Genomic DNA, 23380 nt, shown 5'->3' with positions numbered 1-23380 from the left:
TATGTAAACAGGCTAATCTGGGACAATATTTTAAGTGCAAGCATTTAGCATGTTTTCAAAGAGCTGATCTCATATTTATTCATGCATAGGATCTGTGTTTGTTGACAGATATCTACATCATGTAAACAGACCAATAGTAGCAATCTGTAGAAACCATGGGCTAACCCATCAATTATTTGTGTCTTGTTCTGAGAAAACTAGGCATAATGCATGTGCGTAAAGTGTCATCCAAGATTAGCCTGTGCAGTCCGCACAGGCTAATCAGGGACGACACTTCGGCCTAAATTAGATTTTTGCTAAGAAGAGACTTCATTTAAACGAAAAATGTCATACAAGCGGAAAGTGTTGTCCCTGATTAGCCTGTTCGAATTGCACAGGCTAATTTGGGACAACACTTTACGCACATGCATTTAGCCCTGTTTTCTCAGAACACAACTTATTTGCTTATGACTCCCAGTTATGTCTATCATTTGAACCGGATGATAAAACGTCTCATGCTGACCTTAAAACCTTTACAACTTTAATAGATACATGTTTTAATGCATGTTTAGTCCCTTAGAATGTTAAATTTAATTTAAGACCTTTCTTACTAGATTCAAGTTTTTAAGGCTTCATTTCCAAACCTTAGATACTGATGAGCAGACAACATCATAAAGCCTGAACAGACTGGAGTTACTCTTTAATGATCTTTTAAATAGAGTAACTCTTTAATGATCTTTTAAATACCCTTGCAATGTTCAGATTGGACTGATGATGCATGATACCTATAAATTATATACATGTATTGGCAGTGCTCTGTGAAAAGGGGGTTTAATGCATGTATGTAAAGTGTCGTCCCAGATTAGCCTGTGCATTACGCGCAGGCTAATCATGGACTGCACTTTCCGCTCTTATGATATGTTTTGTTTACAGAAGGTCTCTCCTTAGCAAAAATCCAGTTTAGGCGGAAAGTGTTGTCCCTGATTAGCCTGTGTGGACTGCACAGGCTAATCTGGGACGACACTTCATGCACATGCATAAAAAACCTTTTCACAGAGTAAGGCTCATATAAATAACAAATTAATTATTTAAAAAGGCATTCAGTTGAATTTTAATGTTTGAACAATTTAAGTATTTTCATTATTTCCAGCTATTGCTCTATGTGTTGGTAACCTTTAATTAGTGATATACACCATTTTGTGGTGTTGTATCTCCATTCTCATTGGATCTGCCATTACAGATTGTTTTACCAAAATATTGTTTTACCAGATACCATTTTCTTTGCTCACCCTAATATTGTATTGTTATTGTCTTGTTTTCAACATTGCATGGAGAAAAGTGGGGGCTTTTTAATCAAGATTGTGTTGAGAGGATGAACACATGACCTATCATTTGCCTTCAGGTGTTGTTTTATATCTCTATTAGCTGATTTTATTTACATATTTTGACATTTTGCATATTCTATGTGAATTGCCATACGCTTAGAATGAAAATTTGTCAAAGCATTCAAAAACACACATGTCATGTGCTGATTATTAGATTACACATTAGCATGAAACATGAAGGTATGCATGTTTGTCTTGTTTGCCTATATAAATCATTGAAGAGCAGCAAGAATTAATATTAGCTTGAAATCAATCATGTGTGATGTTAACATTAATGAGTAAACAACAATTTATTGGGATTGGTGTATTGCTACTATCTTAGGAGTGATGAAAATTGGCCATGACTTTTTGACCTGAACAGTCCATTAGATAGATAAAGATATCACCTTGAAATCCCAAAATGTTAAAATATTGTCTAGCCACATTTCAAACCCAATTGTTCGGGGCTTAATTTGAAGCTTATATTTGAACCTGATACTTTAACACATGACTTGAACCGATGTCTTGAACCTAGAACTCAAACGTTACACTTAAACATAGAATGTGAACCTGAAACTTTTGCATAGAACTTGTACTTGTTAGTTGAACATAAAAATTGGGCCTGATACAATAACATATAGCTTGAGTCTATACTTGAACATAGAACTTGGACCTGATACTTAAACTAAGATCTTGAATGTGACACTTGAACATAGAACTTGAGTCTGATACTTGAACACAGAACTTGAACTTGATACTTAAACATATAACTTGAGACTTATACTTAAACTTAGAACTTGATCCTGATTCTTGAACAAATAACTTGAGTCTGATACTTGAATAAAGAAATTGGATCTGATACTTGAACATAGAACTTGGACCTGATACTTGAAAATAGACCTTATACTTGAAAATAGAACTTGGACCTGATACTTGAAAATAGAACTTGGACCTGATACTTGAAAATAGAACTTGGACCTGATACTTGAAAATAGAACTTGGACCTGATACTTGAAAATAGAACTTGGACCTGATACTTGAAAATAGAACTTGGGCCTGATACTTGAAAATAGAACTTGAGTGTGATACTTGAACAATGAACTTGGACCTGATACTTGAAAATAGAACTTGAGCCTGATACTTGAAAATAGAACTTGGACCTGATACTTGAAAATAGAACTTGAGCTTGATACTTGAAAATAGAACTTGGACCTGATACTTGAAAATAGAACTTGGACCTGATACTTGAAAATAGACCTTGAGCCTGATACTTGAAAATAGAACTTGGACCTGAAACTTGAAAATAGAACTTGGACCTGATACTTGAAAAAAGAACTTGGACCTGATACTTGAAAATAGAAATTGAGTCTGATACTTGAAAATAGAACTTGGACCTGCTACTTGTACATAGAAATTGGACCTGATACTTGAAAATAAAACTTGGACCTGATACTTGAACATAGAAATTGAGTGTGATACTTGAACAAAGAACTTGGACCTGATACTTAAACATAGAACCCGAGCCTGATACTTGAACATAAAACTTGAGCCTGATACTGGAACATAAAACTTGGCCTGATACTGGAACATAAAACTTGGGCCTGATACTGGAACATAAAACTTGAGCCTGATACTGGAACATAAAACTTGGGCCTGATACTGAAACATGCAACTTGGGCCTGATACTTTTACTTAGAAATTAAATCTGATAATTGAATCTAGATATTGAAACTGTTTTTTACCTAGGAATTTGATAATTGAACCAAAAACTTGAACGTGGAGCTTAAACTTGAACGCAGAATTTAGAGCCCTGAATTGAATATGGAATTAAATTACGCTTATTATTGAACTGGATACTTGATTGTAGGACTTGAACTGGATACTTGATTGTAGGACTTGAACTGGATACTTGATTGTAGAACTTGAACTGGATACTTGATTTTAGAACTTGAACTGGATAATTGTAGGACTTGAACTGGATACTTGATCATCGTAGGACTTGAACTTGATATTGATTGTAGGACTTCAACTAAATACTTGATAGTAAGACTTGAACTGGATACTTGATTGTAGAACTTGAACTGGATAATTGTAGGACTTCAACTGATACTTGATCGAAAGATTTGAACTTGATACTTGATTGTAGGACTTTAACTAAATACTTGATAGTAGGACTTGAACTGGATACTTGAAACCAGTAGTTTTATTAAAAAGTAAAATAAAGTCAACTCTGCATTTGTTCTGAATGCCAGTAACAATGGCAATATGACTGTAAAATTATAACTTTTGACAAATTAAAATTAAGGTCTGGTGTTACTTTTTATATGCCAGTTTTAAACTAGGAATACCCATGGCAGATGGGTGGGAGGCGATGTCCAAAATAACTCAAGTAGATTGAATGCAATCATCATGAAACTTTTAATGTCTGTAGGCATAATATCTCAGCCAAGATGGATAAACAGGCATGTTAAGCACTTCTGAATTATGACCTTTTAATTAGAAAAAAGCCAAATTTACCATGTAAAATTTCATTTCTACCTCTGACAGTTTAGATCGCATAGTCATGAAACTTGGTGGTAATTTTTGTGGGCATATAATCTTTACCAAGATTGATAACCAGCCGAATTGCATGAAGCACTTATTAATAATGGCCCTTGATTTACATGTATTCCAGATTGGCCAAATAAATGTTGTCAACTATCTCAAGGTGGTTTTCTGTCAATAACTTTATTTTGTATTAACCAATCTTGATGACATTTTGGATACAGCAAGCTGGAATGGAGACCAAGTTTGTGATTGTATTTCGGGCTTGTCGAAGCAAGGTCAGGGTCACTGTAAGTAAAAATAGAACATGTAAATGAGCAACCTCCACCACAAAGATTTGACTTGAACCTGCATAGCTGGATCCAATCCCTGCCTTCATAACCTACCACGTGATAATAGCCAAGCCACGTGGTACAATAGTTTTACCATTGTTATTTTTAATTTTTCGGCGTAGCTGTATTAAGCCAGCTTTTCACCTTACCTGACCTTTGTAAGTGTCCAATAAAATTCAAATAAAATTTCCCGCGGCTAGGTACGAATGAATACACTTAATTTATTCCATTGGCTGATTTGAGTATACCACCAGAACATTGGAAACATATCCGCGTCTTTGTTACACTGTTTTACTGCATGAAACAATTTTATCTCTAATGAAAAGGCTTTATAGATAGAACAGTTTTACACTCAATTCTCGACATCAATACAGTTTGTGCGTGCACCTTTTATTTTCAGAGAATTACCAGCGCAAAAGCGTTTATACTTAAAGGCTATGTTCTCATATTTAGTACTTACTTCCATATTCCTGTCAACATGTTAACATGTAAAAGTATAAAGAGCAGTGGAAGCGATGCCTCACTTTAATGCATTGCATTTCAACCCGCGAGGTATGGGGTCAATTCGCGGTTAGTGTGTTAATGTCAGAGTTTATTTACAGGTCATCACCGAGTTCGCGGCCTGAGTAAAATAATCGTTATATAATAAAGACGCTATCCGTGAACTAGGTGACCTGGAATTTTTTTAGACCAGACATATGTTAAATGAAGGTATTCAGCAATATAATTATGGTATGTCAATAATAGATTCTTAACCCTTTGCATGCTGGGAAATTTGTCATCTTTTAAAATGTCGTCTTCTGAATTTCTAGAATTAGCATTTTCTTTTATTTTTTTCAAAGAATACTATCATAATAGCAAACAGTTTGGATTCTGATGAGAAGCCACGTTTTGTGGCGTCTCATCTGGATCCAAACTGTTATCAAAGGCCTTCAAAATTCGGTTTCAGCACTGGAAGAGTTAATGTGTTTTCAACAATACAATGATAAATATTATTTTTGATTAATTTAACAATAATTATTCCACCATATTGACTTATGTATTAAGCATGAGCGCGATGATTTGCAATACTGTTAATAATCTAATCAAATAGCAATGCCCGACAAACCACTAAAACAGGTTTGTTCGAAGAACGCGCCTATAAATACGAATACTTTGCATGTGGCTGGTTGACTCATATGTTTTAATTTCACTTCCATTCTTCTTTTGGTTTTCTGTTTTGTATCTATAGGTTTATGATCAGCAATATGTAATAATGTAAAATAAGCCGCGAAAACTCCGCGTAACATCCCGTACTGCATGTGATGTAGCGAAGAACTGCACAGAAAAAGACATTCGCTATCCTTGATCTCATTCATTGAACTATCAATGCGGTATATCTTTTTTAAAGATATATTTTTTTTTAATTAAGGTAATTTAATTTTTCTTATGAACCTAAACTTTTACACTATTTTAAAAATATAAAAGAAAATGATACTACTTTCCATAATACAATACTTAAACAACAACAACAACAATCCTAGCGAATCTGGTAGGATTTTCTTGCGATGGCAGAGATTGTATGTGAGAGCATGGAAGCACAACTCTGTGTGGAGATTGGTACATGAGACCTAACTTGGGATTACATATGGAGCTGTTTAAGTCGGTCACTGCAGTTTTTAAAAGTAGAACAGCTGGTTTTTGTTGAAAAACCTTTCTGTTAGAAGATTGTATTTTATTATATACCTTTTTAATGCTTTTAACAAAATACAGGTTGCATCAATCGTTGAAATAAAAAATCCCGTATTACGCTACTCGCTGTTTCCAATTCCGTATTACCATACTAGCCGGACTACTTTCTTCGACCCATTAAATGACGTCACATTACGCGCACCAAAAATAGGAAACCCCCATATTACGCAATATATTACGTTGAACATCGTGTGACGTCATTTTAGTAAACTATCTGTTTTAAACGAACGAATGCAGAACGTTTTTTGGAGTGTGTGTTTATCATGCATACATGTAAATTTCGATAGGAATACAATAAAATAGTGTGGTTTAAACTAAGTTTCGATAAAGACATGGAAGAATAGAAGTGGAAGTGCATATCGTTTCAAAGCTTTTGTTATATATTTTGATAAACATCGGATCAAAGTTGTCAACATAATTGTTATAAACATTGGATTAACGATGTCATTAAGGTAAGCGTGTCGGTATCCTGTGTTTTCCTGGTTCAAATGTTTACACGGTTTACACGGTAATTTACATAAACTGTATTTATACGAATCTTAAATAAACTATGGCGTACCGTTTAAGTCATTGTTTTGTCAGTTTTGTTAAAGCAAAAATACAATTGTCAACTGTTTTCGTTAGTTGTTGTATATAATAAAACGAATCTCATCAGGGTTTTCACTGATTGGTTAAAGGAATTTCGGTAAGAAATATTCTAAATATAGAAATAAATATACTAGTCATCCCTAATTTTGGAAATAAATTGATCCAATTTAGAAGGATGGGAGAGTCCACTAGGCATAAATGGGTTAAAATAGAAAAACAGTGTCTGCTCAATTGCTTGAGTTGGTATGGAGGTATTGTGCTGATTTGTTGTATGTAGGTAGCCTACCTGCATACGTTATTTGAGATTTCACATAAATTGTTTGCATTAATTTGAATTACCGGTAATATATAAAACATTGAAGACCTGGTTTCATCACAATGCAGTGTTTCTTATTAAATCAATAATTTTCTCTGCCATCATAATATGGGCATTAATCTTTGTTGATACAGTGTATAGTTACACTTCAGAGAGGACAAAATCCCTATATTCTGGTATAAGTCAACACTCCTCTCCACATTCTATGGGAAGTGATTATGTGCAGAGTTAACATGATGCAATCAAAATTATGCAGTTACACATCAGAGAGGACAAAATCCCTGTATTCTGGTATAAGTAAACACACCTATTCACATTCCATGGGAAGTGGTTATGTGCAGAAATCACATGATGCCATTGAAATTATTGTACATTCCACATCTCAAATGTAAATTATGTTATCTGATCTTAGAACAATATGCAGATAAAGAGTTGTTTACATTAAAACAAATGAAATGACTGATCCGAGGAAGGGTAGATGTTTAAGTAGTTAAATGGATCAACTGGCTTAAAAGATAGGTACATTTGTAGTCTGATTTATCACACAATATTGCTATGTGCTGTCCTATATATGGAACACACATGGTCACAAAGTACAGTACAGCCAAAGCGGAACAAACGTATTTCGCGATCCGCGGCGGCAAGGCGAAACGAGTCGATGCCGCGTCAGTCGTTGAAGCCGCGTCAGTATGCGGCGGCAAGTCGCATTTCGCCGCGAAACTTCGCATCTGTCCGCCGAGGCATGCCGCGGTCCGCGACATGATGCCGAGTCGATGCGATCATGAAATATTTTTTGTTATTATTATTAGTTACATGTAGTTAACAAATTTTGAAAGAACAATTATAATAATAATTAAAATCATAATAAATTTATTGTGCGCGGATTGTATTAGCATATACATGTAAGCATAGTTAATGTGTCTGGCTAATTATTAAGTTTGTTTCCCGCCCGTAGCGTATGTATTTCACACATAAACAAGGTCACGTAATTATGTTTTCGCACATACAAGTGGTCAAGGCTCCAGCATATGGTGGATTTATAAATTAATTGCATGTTGATTCCGCTATTATATTTTAGCTGAGAAAATTAGCAGTTTGAAGCCACATCAATAATCAAGACGGTGACGACGTATTTGTAGTTTTGTTAATTATCAGCTTATTATAACTATTGTTTGAATATGCGTATATAAACACGTTTTATTTTGTTCATATTATACAGTTAATATCGCTACTAATTACCCGATAATCCCGTATATTCCAGTTTTAAAGCAAATGCTGGTAAATATTTACGATACACAAACATTCTCGATATTTCCTTAAGTATCAAATACATTTTGGCATTTGTTACTATTTATAGAGATGATGAAATAACGTCTAATCGGGGCGTTTTTTTTGTCCACTGAACACGCGATTTACGCCTGACGTGATGTTCATGTATTTATACAACACAAAATACACCCAAACTTTCCAAACGACGTTCTACATGTCTGCATAATTTTCGCGCGCTTTTTATGAAACAAAGGATATTTTAGCACTGTTTATTTGACGCTAGAATTTGCCAAAGGACGCGTTAGCATTAAAATTCGGAAGTGTGTTTCGGATTACAAATTTAATAATGATAATCGAACGAAACATAAACAGTTGCGCGTAATTAATTCTACGCTACACATACATGTATGTACATGTAGGTGGATATCTTTTCACTCGATCCGCCGCGTACGTATGCGGCGGATTTACTCCGCGAAAGTACGCGTGGTTTATACAGACTCGGCGTCGTTGCGCGGATCGATGCCGAGTGCCACGGCGATACGCGGCGTGAACACACGATTCGGCCGCCGCGGACTAATAATCTGGCCGTGGCGTAGCCGCGGATTATGTTTGTGCCGCTTTGGCTGTACTGTAGATTGATCTAATTGATTTGAAGCCATTTCTTTAAGAGTTGTCTTGAAAACTACCAGGGGCAGTTTGATATAAGAAGTCTCACCTTAGTTGTTGATAATTTCTGATTATGCCTGTTGTTCATGAGTCTTACATGCAAAATCAATGTGACAGACAGGGGCGGATCCAGGAATTGTGTTTAGAGGGGGCGGGATATTGAAAGATGTGCTGGGGGTCCAGGGGGGCAAAGCCCCCCGTAAGCTCCACGATTTTAATGATTTTGAAGGCATCTTTGTTGACATAAAATGCATCAAAAAGAGAATCAATGTGCAAAAGAGGGATACATCCAAATCGCAAAGTTTGACTTGAAAAGCCGGGCGACAGAGAGTTTTAAGTTCAAACATTTAGCAATTGTCTGTGATTAGTGGGAAATATTGTGTACGACAAAGAAGAAAATTTAGTTTAAATAGGTGATTTAGATCTAGTTAAGTGTGAATTATCAAATTAAATTACTTTAATTTGGTGTCCGTCCCCCCCCCCCCCCCCCCCCCCCCCCCTTGGATCTGCCTATGACAGATGTGCTTCATCTGTACTTTTGAAGTGATTTTTGTAGTGTTTTCATTCTAATTTCATTCAATAAAGCACATCCTTATTAAACTTAGAACAAAAAATGTACTACAAGACCAGGCTTTCTATCACATTTTGTGATAAGTTCTGTTTTATATCTCTATTTCAGATCATAGTCTCAATGCTGTCGGTTCCCGCCATATTTTACCGCCCGAAGGGTCGTGAGGAGGAATCGGATGCAGCTAGAGAAAAATTCCAAGTTCCTGAGAGTGACCATTTAACCTACCTCAATGTATACTTACAGTGGAAAAGGAACGCGTAAGTTGTGTTGTGAAGTTGTTATCATTATCATTGTCTTTATAACTCTGGCTTTCTCAATTGCATGTCTTCATCATTAGCAGAAGCAGCAGCAGAAGCAGCAGCAGCTGCAGCAGCAGAACAAGCAGTTAGTGTAAAATAATCATCATTTGCAGTTGTGGCAGCAGCAAAATCATCACAATCAGTGTAATCATCACTGTATCAGTGTAATCATCACTGTATCAGTGTAATCATCACTGCATCAGTGTAATCATCACTGCATCAGTGTAATCATCACTGTATCAGTGTAATCATCACAATCAGTGTAATCATCACTGCATCAGTGTAATCATAACTGCATCAGTGTAATCATCACTGCATCAGTGTAATCATCACTGCATCAGTGTAATCATCACTGCATCAGTGTAATCATCACTGCGTCAGTGTAATCATCACTGCACCAGTGTAATCATCACTGCATCAGTGTAATCATAACTGCATCAGTGTAATCATCACTGCATCAGTGAAATCATCACTGCATCAGTGTAATCATCACTGCATCAGTGTAAATGTTGTTGTCTGTCGCAGAGGCAGTGGCATTGGCAGCGTCAGCAGAAGCAAAACAATCAACCAAAATATGATCAACCAAAATATGATTGTCGTTTTCATATCAGCAATTTGATCATTATTTTCGTTAGATACTTTCACTAGTGCTATTCTGGTGTTAAACAACTTGAGAAAAGTACCTGCCTTGAAATCCCAGGGTATGTGTAATTTTCATTGTACAGTGTCTCCTGGCATCATTCCCTGTCCATTTAGGATCTTTATGAGAAGCTTTTTCTTTTACGGAGCTCTGAACCTGAACCTTGAGTCGCCATGGCGTAGTGGATATGGTGTCTGCCTAGCTAGGGAGCCTTGAGTCGCCATGGCGTAGTGGATATGGTGTCTGCCTAGCTAGGGAGCCTTGAGTCGCCATGGCGTAGTGGATGTGGTGTCTGCCTAGCTAGGGAGCCTTGAGTCGCCATGGCATAGTGGATATGGTGTCTGCCTAGCTAGGGAGCCTTGAGTCGCCATGGCGTAGTGGATATGGTGTCTGCCTAGCTAGGGAGCCTTGAGTCGCCATGGCATAGTGGATATGGTGTCTGCCTAGCTAGGGAGCCTTGAGTTGCCATGGCGTAGTGGATATAGTGTCTGCCTAGCTAGGGAGCCTTGAGTCGCCATGGCGTAGTGGATATGGTGTCTGCCTAGCTAGGGAGCCTTGAATTGCCATGGCGTAGTGGATATGGTGTCTGCCTAGCTAGGGAGCCTTGAGTTGCCATGGCGTAGTGGATATGGTGTCTGCCTAGCTAGGGAGCCTTGAGTTGCCATGGCGTAGTGGATATGGTGTCTGCCTAGCTAGGGAGCCTTGAGTCGCCATGGCGTAGTGGATATGGTGTCTGCCTAGCTAGGGAGCCTTGAGTTGCCATGGCATAGTGGATATGGTGTCTGCCTTGCTAGGGAGCCTTGAGTCGCCATGGCGTAGTGGATATGGTGTCTGCCTAGCTAGGGAGCCTTGAGTCGCCATGGCGTAGTGGATATGGTGTCTGCCTAGCTAGGGAGCCTTGAGTTGCCATGGCGTAGTGGATATGGTGTCTGCCTAGCTAGGGAGTCTTGAGTCGCCATGGCGTAGTGGATATGGTGTCTGCCTTGCTAGGGAGCCTTGAGTCGCCATGGCGTAGTGGATATGGTGTCTGCCTAGCTAGGGAGCCTTGAGTCGCCATGGCGTAGTGGATATGGTGTCTGCCTAGCTAGGGAGCCTTGAGTTGCCATGGCGTAGTGGATATGGTGTCTGCCTAGCTAGGGAGCCTTGAGTCGCCATGGATTAGTGGATATGGTGTCTGCCTAGCTAGGGAGCCTTGAGTTGCCATGGCGTAGTGGATATGGTGTCTGCCTAGCTAGGGAGCCTTGAGTTGCCATGGCGTAGTGGATATGGTGTCTGCCTAGCTAGGGAGCCTTGAGTTGCCATGGCGTAGTGGATATGGTGTCTGCCTTGCTAGGGAGCCTTGAGTCGCCATGGATTAGTGGATATGGTGTCTGCCTAGCTAGGGAGCCTTGAGTCGCCATGGCGTAGTGGATATGGTGTCTGCCTAGCTAGGGAGCCTTGAGTCGCCATGGTGTAGTGGATATGGTGTCTGCCTAGCTAGGGAGCCTTGAGTTGCCATGGCATAGTGGATATGGTGTCTGCCTAGCTAGGGAGCCTTGAGTTGCCATGGCATAGTGGATATGGTGTCTGCCTAGCTAGGGAGCCTTGAGTCGCCATGGCGTAGTGTATATGGTGTCTGCCTAGCTAGGGAGCCTTGAGTTGCCATGGCGTAGTGGATATGGTGTCTGCCTAGCTAGGGAGCCTTGAGTCGCCATGGCGTAGTGGATATGGTGTCTGCCTAGCTAGGGAGCCTTGAGTCGCCATGGCGTAGTGGATATGGTGTCTGCCTAGCTAGGGAGGTCACGGGTTCAATCCCCACTGAAGGACCTCTCTTTAAACCTCCCTAATAGACACAAATTACTGGTTCTAGTTCGGGCAAATGGACTTAAGAGCATTTCAAATAAGCATTAGGCTTTCGATGCAATCGAGCTCAAATAAATATGTTTAAACTTAACTAACCTGATGCCTTCTGCGGTAGTAAATGGGCTCTTCCATATATTTGCAAAAATCTTGTCTCAATTTTTCGTCGTTTCTCCTTTTCCTGAATGGCATATTTATTTGGGACAATTGTAGATTGAGACCCTGCATCTGTAAGGTCAAATATTAGTTTGTCGTAGAGAAGTGGAAATGGTGTCCGCCTAGCGACAGGGAGGTCACGGGTTCGATCCCCACTGTGGGAGCGCTCGTTAGATATCCCCCATAGACACCAAGTACTGGTTCATTTTTCAGAAAACAGACTCGAGAGGGTTTAAAATAAGCCTGAGGCTTTCTATGCAATCCAGCTGAAAAATATATGTTTAAATTGATGTCAAATACTAAAAAGAGGTATTGAACCATTGAACATAATATAGAGATGTATAAAAGATTAATACAATTATTTGATCATGTCATTCATGTATAGTGCTGGAAATATTTAATACACCTGAAAACAAAGTTTGAGAGAGTGCAGAAAACGGACTCGAGAGGGTTTAAAATAAGCCTGAGGCTTTCTATGCAATCCAGCTGAAAAATATATGTTTAAATTGATGTCAAATACTAAAAAAAGGTATTGAACCATTGAACATAATATAGAGATGTATAAAAGATTAATACAATTATTTGATCATGTCATTCATGTATAGTGCTGGAAATATTTAATACACCTGAAAACAAAGTTTGAGAGAGTGCATAAATGTGTTAGTTAGTTTGTCTGTCAGTCAGTTAGTCGGCATAAAATATTATAAGTTTATGGAGGAAACTGCTAACACTTCTAAAGCAATCCAATACAAATCTCAAATGTGACACCACCGTTAAGTGTAACTTTGTGAGACACACTTTTCATGCCTAGTGATCAACACATACCTGACTTAGATGTCCTTAAATAAAGATAACAAAGCAATATGTGGTTTTGAGTAACCTTTGTAATATTTTCAAGGTTAAAATGTCAGATGCTTTTTTGTGTGAATAGAAATCCAAATAAATATAATTCATTAACCTTGGATCCCTCACCTAAATTTGGAAAAGCGTCGTATTTCAGGTACCACTTAGATTAGTATTTTTACACATTTGTAGTCCCTCAGAAAATGAAATTTAATTAAAGAACTTTCTTACTAGATTCAAGTTTTAAAGAATTCATTTTCACCCTTTGATACTGATGAGCAGCAAACAGCATAAAACCTTAACAGACTGTGAGTTCCTTTTTATTCCCCCGGTAAAGTGGCATATAGCAGTTGAACTGTCAGTCAGTCTGTCTGTCCGTCCGAAAAAAGTTAAACATTGGCCATAACTTTTTCACTTTTTAAGAACGCAACTTGACATTTTGCAAGCATGTGTATCTCATGGAGCTGCACATTTTGAGTGGTGAAAGGTCAAGGTCATCCTTCAAGGTCAAATTCTATTTCGCTTATTAGAATTACTACATTATTAAATGAGATGTGTGCGCATGCGCAATCAGTGTTCTCTGCGCTTCCGGTCAATGGAAGACGTATGTATTTTTGTGTCGATATTTTCGAGTTTATAGTGGCATAAAACGAACGTAGTTCGTATGCATTGAGTATTTTCTTGATAATAAAAGGTATTGCCACAAGTTTGTACGAAGTACAAACACTGACATTTATTTCAAAGAGTTAAATTTGCAAAAACATTTGCCACACGTGGTGGGGCAAAAAATGGCGGAACCGGTGGTTCCAGTTCAGAGTGAAAAAGAGAAAAGTCAGACTGTTAAGCAGACGTCAAAGGGAAAATAGCCTGCCAAATCTCGTACCACAGACGAGTCTAAAAAACTACCTAATGTTTGTGATGATGTGAATCCATCATTGGCGAAAAGTTCGTCTTCAAAACCAACAGACAAAAACGAGGAAATTTTGTCAATTTTAAAGTCGCTTCGTACTGAACAGCTGACTACAAATAAAAAATTAGAGGCATACGGGCACAGGTTAGATCAAATTGAGAATTATGAGTATTGTGACGACGACGGTCAATATGATGAAATGTATCAAGAACAGGGGTCTGAGTTTGGTTGTGAAGATACACGAAGTGTGTCTGACGTCCCTGTCGGGGTAAAACGCAAGTCGGATGACAATAATAATACAGCTGTTGCCAGCAGCAGTCGTTTTGACAGTCTGTCAAAGAAATTCCGAACTGTTGAAACTTGCGATCAAGATGTAGATCCTGTCTTAGCAAACAATGTAAATGAACTCTTCAGACAGGGTATGGAGGAAGAACAATATCAAAACCTGACAAAAGATGAGTTTAATGCCCATCCGTCAAACTGCGATGGTTTGGTCGTTGTAAAATTGAATCAGTTAGTGTGGGACATTGTTTCACCAGTTGCCAGATCCAGGGATAAGAAACTGCAAACTCTGGAGACAAGTACTGTGAAATCAGCAAGAGTATTGGTAAAAACTGTTGATAAAGCAGCTAAGATTGGTCCCAGGCAAAACAAAGTGGTTCAGATATAGGACCTTTAATTGATGGATGTAATGATGCATTAGCCTTGCTAGGCCATGCCAATAGACAGTTGAATCTTCTTCGAAGGGACCTGTTAAAACCTGAAATGCGAAATGAATATGCACATTTGTGCACACACTCCTTACCTTATATGAGTCAGTTATTTGGGGAGGATGTCTCCAAGGCAGCGAAGGAAATTGAGGAGTGTTCAAGGATTGGTTACAAGCTCCAATATGGTACAGGCCGTGGTAGTTTCAGAGGTCGATCTGGTTTCCGGCCAAGAGTTCGAGCCGGCATGAGTCGTGGTGCTTTTAGAGGACGTGGTGCTTACGTACCTGCTGACGGGCCATGGCCAAAAAACTCCCAACGCCAAGGGGGAGTAAGGTGGATGTAAATTCACAGGTTAGTGAGGTATTTGTTGCTGGTAGATTAAAATATTTTGTTGACGTATGGAAAACTATAACAAATGATCCATTCATTTTGGACATTGTTGAGCATTGTCATATAAATTGGAAAGGTTCACCACCTACTCAAAATCAGTTTGCACGGCAAAATTTAAATATACAAGAATCACTGATAATTGACAGAGAAATTGACAAACTTTTAGACTTAAAAGTTCTTATACAAGTAAATTGGCATGAAAAACAGTTCATCTCCCCAATTTTCTTGAGACAAAAGAGAAATCAGGAGTATCGAATGATTTTAACTTTGAAAAAAGTTTAATGAAGATGTATCATACCATCATTTTAAAATGGATACTTTCGAGACTGCACTTACTGTGGTTAGAAAAGGCATGTATTTTTGTACTTTGGATATAAAACATGCATATTACTCAGTTCCAGTTGCAAATGATGATCAAAAGTTTTTTCGGCTCCAGTAGCGAGACAAAATATATCAGTATACCTGCATTCCAAATGGCTATAGAGATGGTCCTAGGTTGTTTACCTAATTGTTAAAACCAGTGTTTGCAAAGCTTAGAGCAGAAGGCCATATTTGCACAGGTTTCATAGACGATAGTCTTTTAGGAGGTACTTCTTATCAAGAATGTGCGAATTCTGTGTCTGTAACTCGAAATTTGTTGCAAAATTTAGGTTTCATTATGAATGAAGAGAAGTCGGTTTTGATACCCTCTCAGTTTGTGCTATATTTGGGTTTTATTATTGACACCATTTTGATGGTTGTTAGATTGCCTAAAGAAAAGCAAGATAAGGTTATTGACATGTGCAACAAACTTTTAAGAGCTGATAAAACAACAGTAAGGGAATTAGCCCAAGTAATTGGTGTTTTGGTGTCGACTTTTCCGGCTGTCGAGTTTGGAAAATTGTTTTATAGAGAGCTGGAAAAAGAGAAAACAGAAACATTAAAAAGAAATAAAGGAAACTTTGAGGCATATGTGCATATAACACAACCAATGCAACATGAATTACAATGGTGGGTTTTTAATATCCATTCTCAGGTCAGACAGATACACAGGGCCAATCCTGTTTTGGAAATTCAAACTGACAGTAGTCTTTTAGGATGGGGTGTTGTTTTTCAAGACCAAAAATTTGGTGGTCGATGGAATACTGAAGAAAGAAATGAACATATTAATGTTTTGGAACTGAAAGCTATATACTTTGCTTTGAAAACACTGGTTGAGTATTTGAGAAACAAACATGTTAAAATATTATCTGATAGCTCTACAGCAGTTTGCTACATTAATAGCATGGGTGGAATTAGGTCAGATAAGTGCAATCAGGTTAGCAAGGACAGTTGGCTGTTTGCCAAAGAAAATGACATCTGGATTACATGTGCCCATATACCAGGTGTAATCAATGAAGCAGATACTCCCTCTCGGCAGTTCAATGATAGAATAGAATGGGAATTAAAAGGTCAATATTTTCAAGATATTTGTAAAATTTGGCCAGGATGCGATATTGATCTTTTCGCATCAAGGTTGAACAATAAAGTACCAGTTTATTGTTCGTGGAAACCTGATCCTTTTGCTTCGTATATTGATGCGTTTACATTTGACTGGGGGACATTTCAACTTGGATATGTTTTTCCTCCTTTCAGTGTCTTAGCTCGTTGCATTCGCAAGATTCAAACAGATCAGGCCAGAGCAATTCTTCTTGCACCACTGTGGCCAACACAGGCATGGTTCAGTTTATTAATGTAAATACTGGTGGATGTTCCAGTTATACTACCGAGGACAACACAGTTGCTAAAAGCGCCAAACAAAGATTTAAAGCATCCAATGTCGCAGAAACTGGTAATTATTGCATGCAAAGTGTCCGGGAATCATTCCGAGAACGAGGCTTTTCAGACAAGGCTACCGACATTATCATGTCATCATGGCGCGGTTCAACAAAACGCGAGTATCAAGTATATATTTCAAGATGGTTACAGTTCTGTCGTACACAACAAATTGATTCGGTTTTAGTTTCTCTCCAAAATGTTATAGAGTTTTTAACATTGGAATTCCATAAAGGATTGAGCTACAGTTCTCTTAACACTGCTCGGGCTGCGTTGTCATCGCTTGGTATAGTACTTGGATCCCATACAGCAGGAACACATCCTACAGTTGTACGGTTCATGAAAGGTGTTTTTAATTCACGACCACCGCAACCAGCATATTCATGCACATGGGATGTTGATAAAGTACTGATGTTTTTAAGGAAACTCTCACCAGTGAAACATTTAACTTTGAAAGATTTGACATTAAAACTGACTATGTTAATGGTTCTTACGAATGCAGCGAGAGTGCAGACAATACATCTGCTTAGTGTACATAACATTAAAAAGTTACGTTCTGAGTTTTGTTTTACAGTTTACAAGTTTGCTTAAGCAAAGCAGACCTGGTTTTGTTTGTTCATTGTTCCATTTGAAGGCTTACCCTCCAGATAGGAGGCTTTGTGTTTACACAGTTTTAAAGGAGTATTTGTGTAGGACTAAAATGTTAAGAAGTAAAACTGAAAGTGCATTGTTGATCAGCTATATCAAACCATTTAAGCCTGTACACAGAGACACGATTGCTAGATGGACAAAGACGGTAATGATTCGGGCTGGTGTTAGTGATACGTTTACACCACATAGTTCGCGCAGTGCAGTTGTATCGAAGGCAAATCTCCGTGGAGTTCCAATCAAGGAAATTTTAAGTAAAGCTGGTTGGTCAAATCAGAGTACATTTGCAAAGTTCTACAATAAAAAAGTGATCAAAGAAGACACATTTGACAAAACTGTCTTGAAGTGTTAAGGTATGTTTTTTTGCCATTATTTGCTTTAAAATCTCATTTAATACCGTAGTAATTCTAATAAGCGAAACAGAATTTAAAAATTAAACAAGACTTACCTTGGTTAAGTCGATGTTTGATTGTAATTCTATGAGGATATAGAATTATGGAGGGATTAAATGCCATCCCCCTCCCGACAGAGTTTAATCTACGATTCAGTTTGCAAGAAAGTAGAAATACTGGCAAAAAAGAGCTTTAAAGACTGATTGCGCATGCGCACACATCTCATTTAATCCCTCCATAATTCTATATCCTCATAGAATTACAATCAAACATCGACTTAACCAAGGTAAGTCTTGTTTAATTTTTAAATTTATGGTGTCTGTCTGTCCAAAAACTTTAACATTGGCCATAACTTTTTCAATATTGAAGATGGCAACTTGATATTTGGCATGCATGTGTATCTCATGGAGCTGAACATTTTGAGTGGTGAAAGGTGAAGGTCATCATTCAAGGTCAAATTTCAAATATATAGCGTCTGTCCGTCCGAAAACATTAACATTGGCCATAACTTTTTTAATATTGAAGATAGCAACTTGATATTTGGCATGCATGTGTATCCCATGAAACTGCACATTTTGAGTGGTGGAAGTTCAAGGTCAAGGTCATCCTTCAAGGTCAAAAAAAATAATTCAAAGCGGCGTTCTCATGAAGCTGCACAATTTGAGTGGTGGAATTCAAGGTCATCAATCAAGGTCAAGGTCATCCTTCAAGGTCAAAGGTCAAACAACAAATAAAACAAAATTAAAAGCGGCGTTATCATGAAGCTGCACATTTTGAGTGGTGGAAGGTCAAGGTCATCCTTCAAGGTCAAAGGTAAAAAAAATCAAAGCGGCGTTATCATGAAGCTGCACATTTTGATGCACATTTTGAGTGGTGTAGGTTCAAGGTCAAGGTCATCCTTCAAGGTGAAGGTCATCCTTCAAGGTCAAAGGTCAAAAGAAATTTAAAAAAATCAAAGTGGCGTTATGAACCTGCACATTTTGAGTGGTGGAGTTCAAGGTCAAGGTCATCCTTCAATGTAAAAAAAAAATCAAAGCAGCGTTCTCATGAAGCTGCACATTTTGAGTGGTGGAAGTTCAAGGTCAAGGTCATCCTTCAAGGTCAAGGTCATCCTTTTAGGTCAAAGGTCCAAAAATAAATAAATTCAAAGCCATGTTCTCATGAAGCTGCACATTTTGAGTCGTGGAAGTTCAAGGTCAAGGTCATTCTTCAAGGTCAAGGTCATCCTTCAAGGTCAAAGGTAAAAAAATTAATTATTTCAAAGCGGGGTTATCATGAAGCTGCACATTTTGAGTGGTGGAAGTTCAAGGTCAATGTCATCCTTCAAGGTCAAGTTCATCCTTCAAGGTCAAAGGTAAAAAAAAAGATATTTCTAAGCGGCCTTCTCATGAAGCTGCACATTTTAAGTGGTGTAGGTTCAAGGTCAAGGTCATCCTTCAAGGTCAAGGTCATCCTTCAAGATCAAAGGTCTAACAAAATAAAAATAAATTCAAAGCGGCTTTATCATGAACCTGCACATTTTGTGAGGTGGAGTTCAAGGTCAAGGTCATCCTTCAAGGTAAAAAAAAAAAAGAAACAAATTCAAAGCGGCGTTCTCATGAAGCTGCACATTTTGAGTGGTGGAAGTTCAAGGTCAAGGTCATCCTTCAAGGTCAAGGTCATCCTTCAAGGTCAAAGGTCAAAAAATAATAAAAATTCAAATCGGCGTTCTCATGAAGTTGCACATTTTGAGTGGTAGAAGGTCAATGTCATTCTTCAAGGTCAAGGTCATCCTTTAAGGTCAAAGGTAAAAAAAATATAATTATTTCAAAGCGGCGTTATTATGAAGCTGAACATTTTGAGTGGTGGAAGTTCAAGGTCAAGGTCATCCTTCAAGGTCAAGGGTAAAAAAAATACTATTTCATAGCAACCTTCTCATAAACCTGCGCATTTTGAGTGGTGGAAGTTCAAGGTCAAGGTTATCCTTCAAGGTCAAAGGTAAAAAAAACAAAACTTTTTTTTTTCCAAAGCAGCGCAATAGGGGGCATTTTGTTTCTGACAAACACATCTCTTGTTTTTTTCAAACATGGTTAAAAAACACAAATATTTATTTGTATTATTGTATTTTTGAAATACCGTCCAACCATCCCACCCAAGAATCCCCCCCTCCCCCCAAAAAAAAATATATATAAAATTTGCATTTTTTGGCATTTTGCGAAGATAATGTAATACATAATCACACCCCCACACTATACACCCCTCTCCACTCCACCCCTCCCGCCTTTGTGATTGAAATTGAGATATCTCCCTACACCTTTAAAAAGACAAATAGATGAGCGGTCTGCACCCGCAAGGCGGTGCTCTTGTTATGTTTGTCACGCTGTTCAGTTAATTGAACTAGCATTGAACTAATGTGAAATGCAAGATATTGAAAGGTAAACAAATTAAATATATTAATTTAACTCAGTTTAATACATCATTAACACAAGAAGAACACTCAAGTGTGTTTGTTTATATTAATTTTAGTCCATTAACCTTGTTTGTATATAACATTTTATAAAAAAATTATATTGTTTTGTTTGTTTTCTCCAAATTGTTAGTATTATTATTTAATGTTAACATTCTCAAAATTCTTGTTTTATTATATTTATCAAAAAAAAAAATTGAATGACATCATTTTATGATTTATAAACAGATTGCAAAAAATATTTGTTCAAGATAAACTTAACAACAAATTGTTACATCGAAATTAAGTGATTTTAATATTCAGTTGCAAAAAAGTAAGGAGAATCCAACTTAAAAAAGATGTATCTATTAAAAGTATATTCTACCGATACCGTGAACAATCCCCTTGTTTTTAACATGACTGTCGCTAAGTCTATTACTAGCAACCTATCAGAGAATAGGTCAGATACCTTATTTCAATATATGGCAATCCTAGTATTTTTCAAAAACAAACATGCAAGGTAACCAACATTAGATGGTAACAGTAATGGAAAGTTAGGTCAAGCTCATTGTTTGTCATGATATCTCTTTAAACCTCATGCCATATGCAAGTAGTGTTGCCATGATCACAACATCTTGATGAATTATAATTCAATTTTTTTGTCTCATAAACATTTACTTTGTTTAACAAACAACCTCTACAAAGTTATCATTCCTACTGCCTTTCAGCACGTCATGAACTTGAAAAACTCGTAACTTTATGTTTCCTCAGGCAAATATCTTCTTTATTCAAGAAACAATTACTTCACCACGTTCACAATCCTGCTACAGTAAAGTTCAGGTGATCTACGTCATTAGGTATTTTGCATATGTCATGAACTATATAAGTAACAGAAACTTTCAAACTTACAAACATTTTTTGGAATTTTGGAAAAAGATTCATGATTGAAAAAAGGAACGTTCATTAATCTTGTAGAACATGCGTAGATTTGATCTTCAGCATCTAAAAATATGTGAAATAGAAAGAACGACAATATCTTTTGGAGAGATAAATGTACCTACGTTAGAAGCAAAGGACCTGTGCGACAATTCCCGGGCTTTTTAGTCTGTTTAGTTAACACCATAGTAACGTTTTCCATATATAAAAATGCTCACCCTTCCAACTTAAAGCGTCCAGTGGGACGAGGGATAGAAAGAGAAAGTTACATGCTTGAGTACATTTCAACCCATGCGCATTGCATGCTTTTTCGCATAAATAACAGTGGAGCGATACAGGGCCACCATGGCCCTCTTGTTTGGTATGTTAAAAATGTTAATATTAAGTAGTCTAGACTGCACAATGTAGTCTGCAAAATAATGTTTATATCAAATTCAATGTACTTTGCAATGATTTGCTCACTTGGTTTCATGCTTAAAGGCGGAAAATAGAACTTTGCTATTAACTTGACATGCAGAAAAATCTTCTTATTCATGGGTTTTACAAATCAGTTAAGCGCATTTATCATTAATAGAGTTCCTTCTAAATCTTTTCTTTTCTCCAGAAGTCTCTTTTTACGGGTTATTTCATTACAGAATAAATCAATTGTATTTTTCTTTTCTTTTTTATACATCTTTTATTTGGAATATTTACTTGACCTCAAACTGGTTTCAAAAGGTATATGAGAACAATAAAATTCTTGAATACTGTCCTAATCCTAACCTGAGCACAACATGCTCATGGTGAGCTATTGTGATCGCCTTTTGTCCGTAGCGCGTCGTCAACATTTACCTTGTTAACACTCTAAAGGTCACATTTATTGTCCAATCTTCATGAAACTTGGTTAGAACATGTGTCTCAATAATATCTTGGACGAGTTCGAAAATGGTTCCGGTTGGTTGAAAAACATGGCTGCCAGGGGGCGTGGCAGTTTTCCTTATATGACTATAGTAAAACCTTGTTAACACTCTAGAAGTCACATTTTTAGTCCAATCTGCATGAAACTTGGTGGGAACATGTGTCCCAATAAAATCTTGGACAAGTTCAAAAATTGTTCCGGTTGGATGAAAAACATGGCCACCAGGGGGCGGGGCAGTTTTCCTAATATGGCTATAGTAAAACCTTGTTAACACTCTAGAAGTCACATTTATTGTCCAATCTTAATGAAACTTAGTCAGAACATTTATTATAATGATATCTTGAACGAGTTCGAAAATGATTCTGGTTGGTTGAAAAACATGGCTGCCAGGGGGCGTGGCAGTTTCCTAATATGGCTATAGTAAAACCTTGTTAACACTCTAGAAGTCACATTTTTAGTCCAATCTTCATGAAACTTGGTCAGAACATGTGTCCCAATAATATCTTGGAAGAGTTCAAAATGGTTCCAGTTGAATGGCCGCCAGGGGGCGTGGCAGTTTACCTTATATGGCTTTAGTGTATAGTAAAACCTTGTTAACACTCTAGAAGTCACATTTATTGTCCAATCTTCATGAAACTTAGTCAGAACATTTTTTCTAAAGATATCTTGGATGAGTTTGAAAATGGTTCTGGTCTGTTGAAAAACATGGCTGCCTGGGGGCGAGGCAGTTTTCCTAATATGGCTATAGTAAAACCTTGTTAACACTCTAGAAGTCACATTTTTGGTCCAATCTTCATGAAACTTTGTCAGAACATGTGTGCCAATAATATCTTGGACGAGTTCGAAAATGGTTCCGGTTGGTTGAAAAACATGGCCGCCAGGGGGCGTGGCAGTTTTCCTTATATGGCTATAGTAAAACCTTGTTAACACTCTAGAAGTCACATTTTAAGTCTAATCTTCATGAAACTTGGTCAAAACATGTGTCCCAATAAAATCTTGGACGAGTTCGAAAATGGTTCCTGTTGAATGAAAAACATGGCCGCCATGGGGCGGGGCAGTTTTCCTTATATGGCTTTACTGTATGGCAAAACCTTGTTAACACTCTAGAAGTCACATTTGTGGTCCAATGCTCATGAAACT

At 37.5% G+C, this 23380-nt stretch overlaps 1 protein-coding gene across 2 annotated transcripts in view; it reads left to right on the top strand.

The window, feature by feature from the left end:
* LOC127845144 (pre-mRNA-splicing factor ATP-dependent RNA helicase PRP16-like) overlaps window positions 1-23380 on the top strand; it is a 116543-nt gene that overhangs the window by 57518 nt on the left and 35645 nt on the right. For both annotated transcript variants that reach the window (XM_052375866.1, XM_052375865.1), the window contains exon 21: window positions 9469-9617. In XM_052375866.1, the coding sequence (XP_052231826.1) occupies window positions 9469-9617 (149 nt within the window). The remainder of the gene's footprint in view (window positions 1-9468; window positions 9618-23380) is intronic.

This window comes from Dreissena polymorpha, chromosome 9 (assembly GCF_020536995.1).
Source record: "Dreissena polymorpha isolate Duluth1 chromosome 9, UMN_Dpol_1.0, whole genome shotgun sequence".
In the NCBI taxonomy this organism is placed as follows: Eukaryota; Metazoa; Mollusca; class Bivalvia; order Myida; family Dreissenidae; genus Dreissena; species Dreissena polymorpha.
The sequence above is the reverse complement of the archived record's forward strand: the minus strand, read 5'-3'. Positions and strand labels throughout refer to the sequence as shown.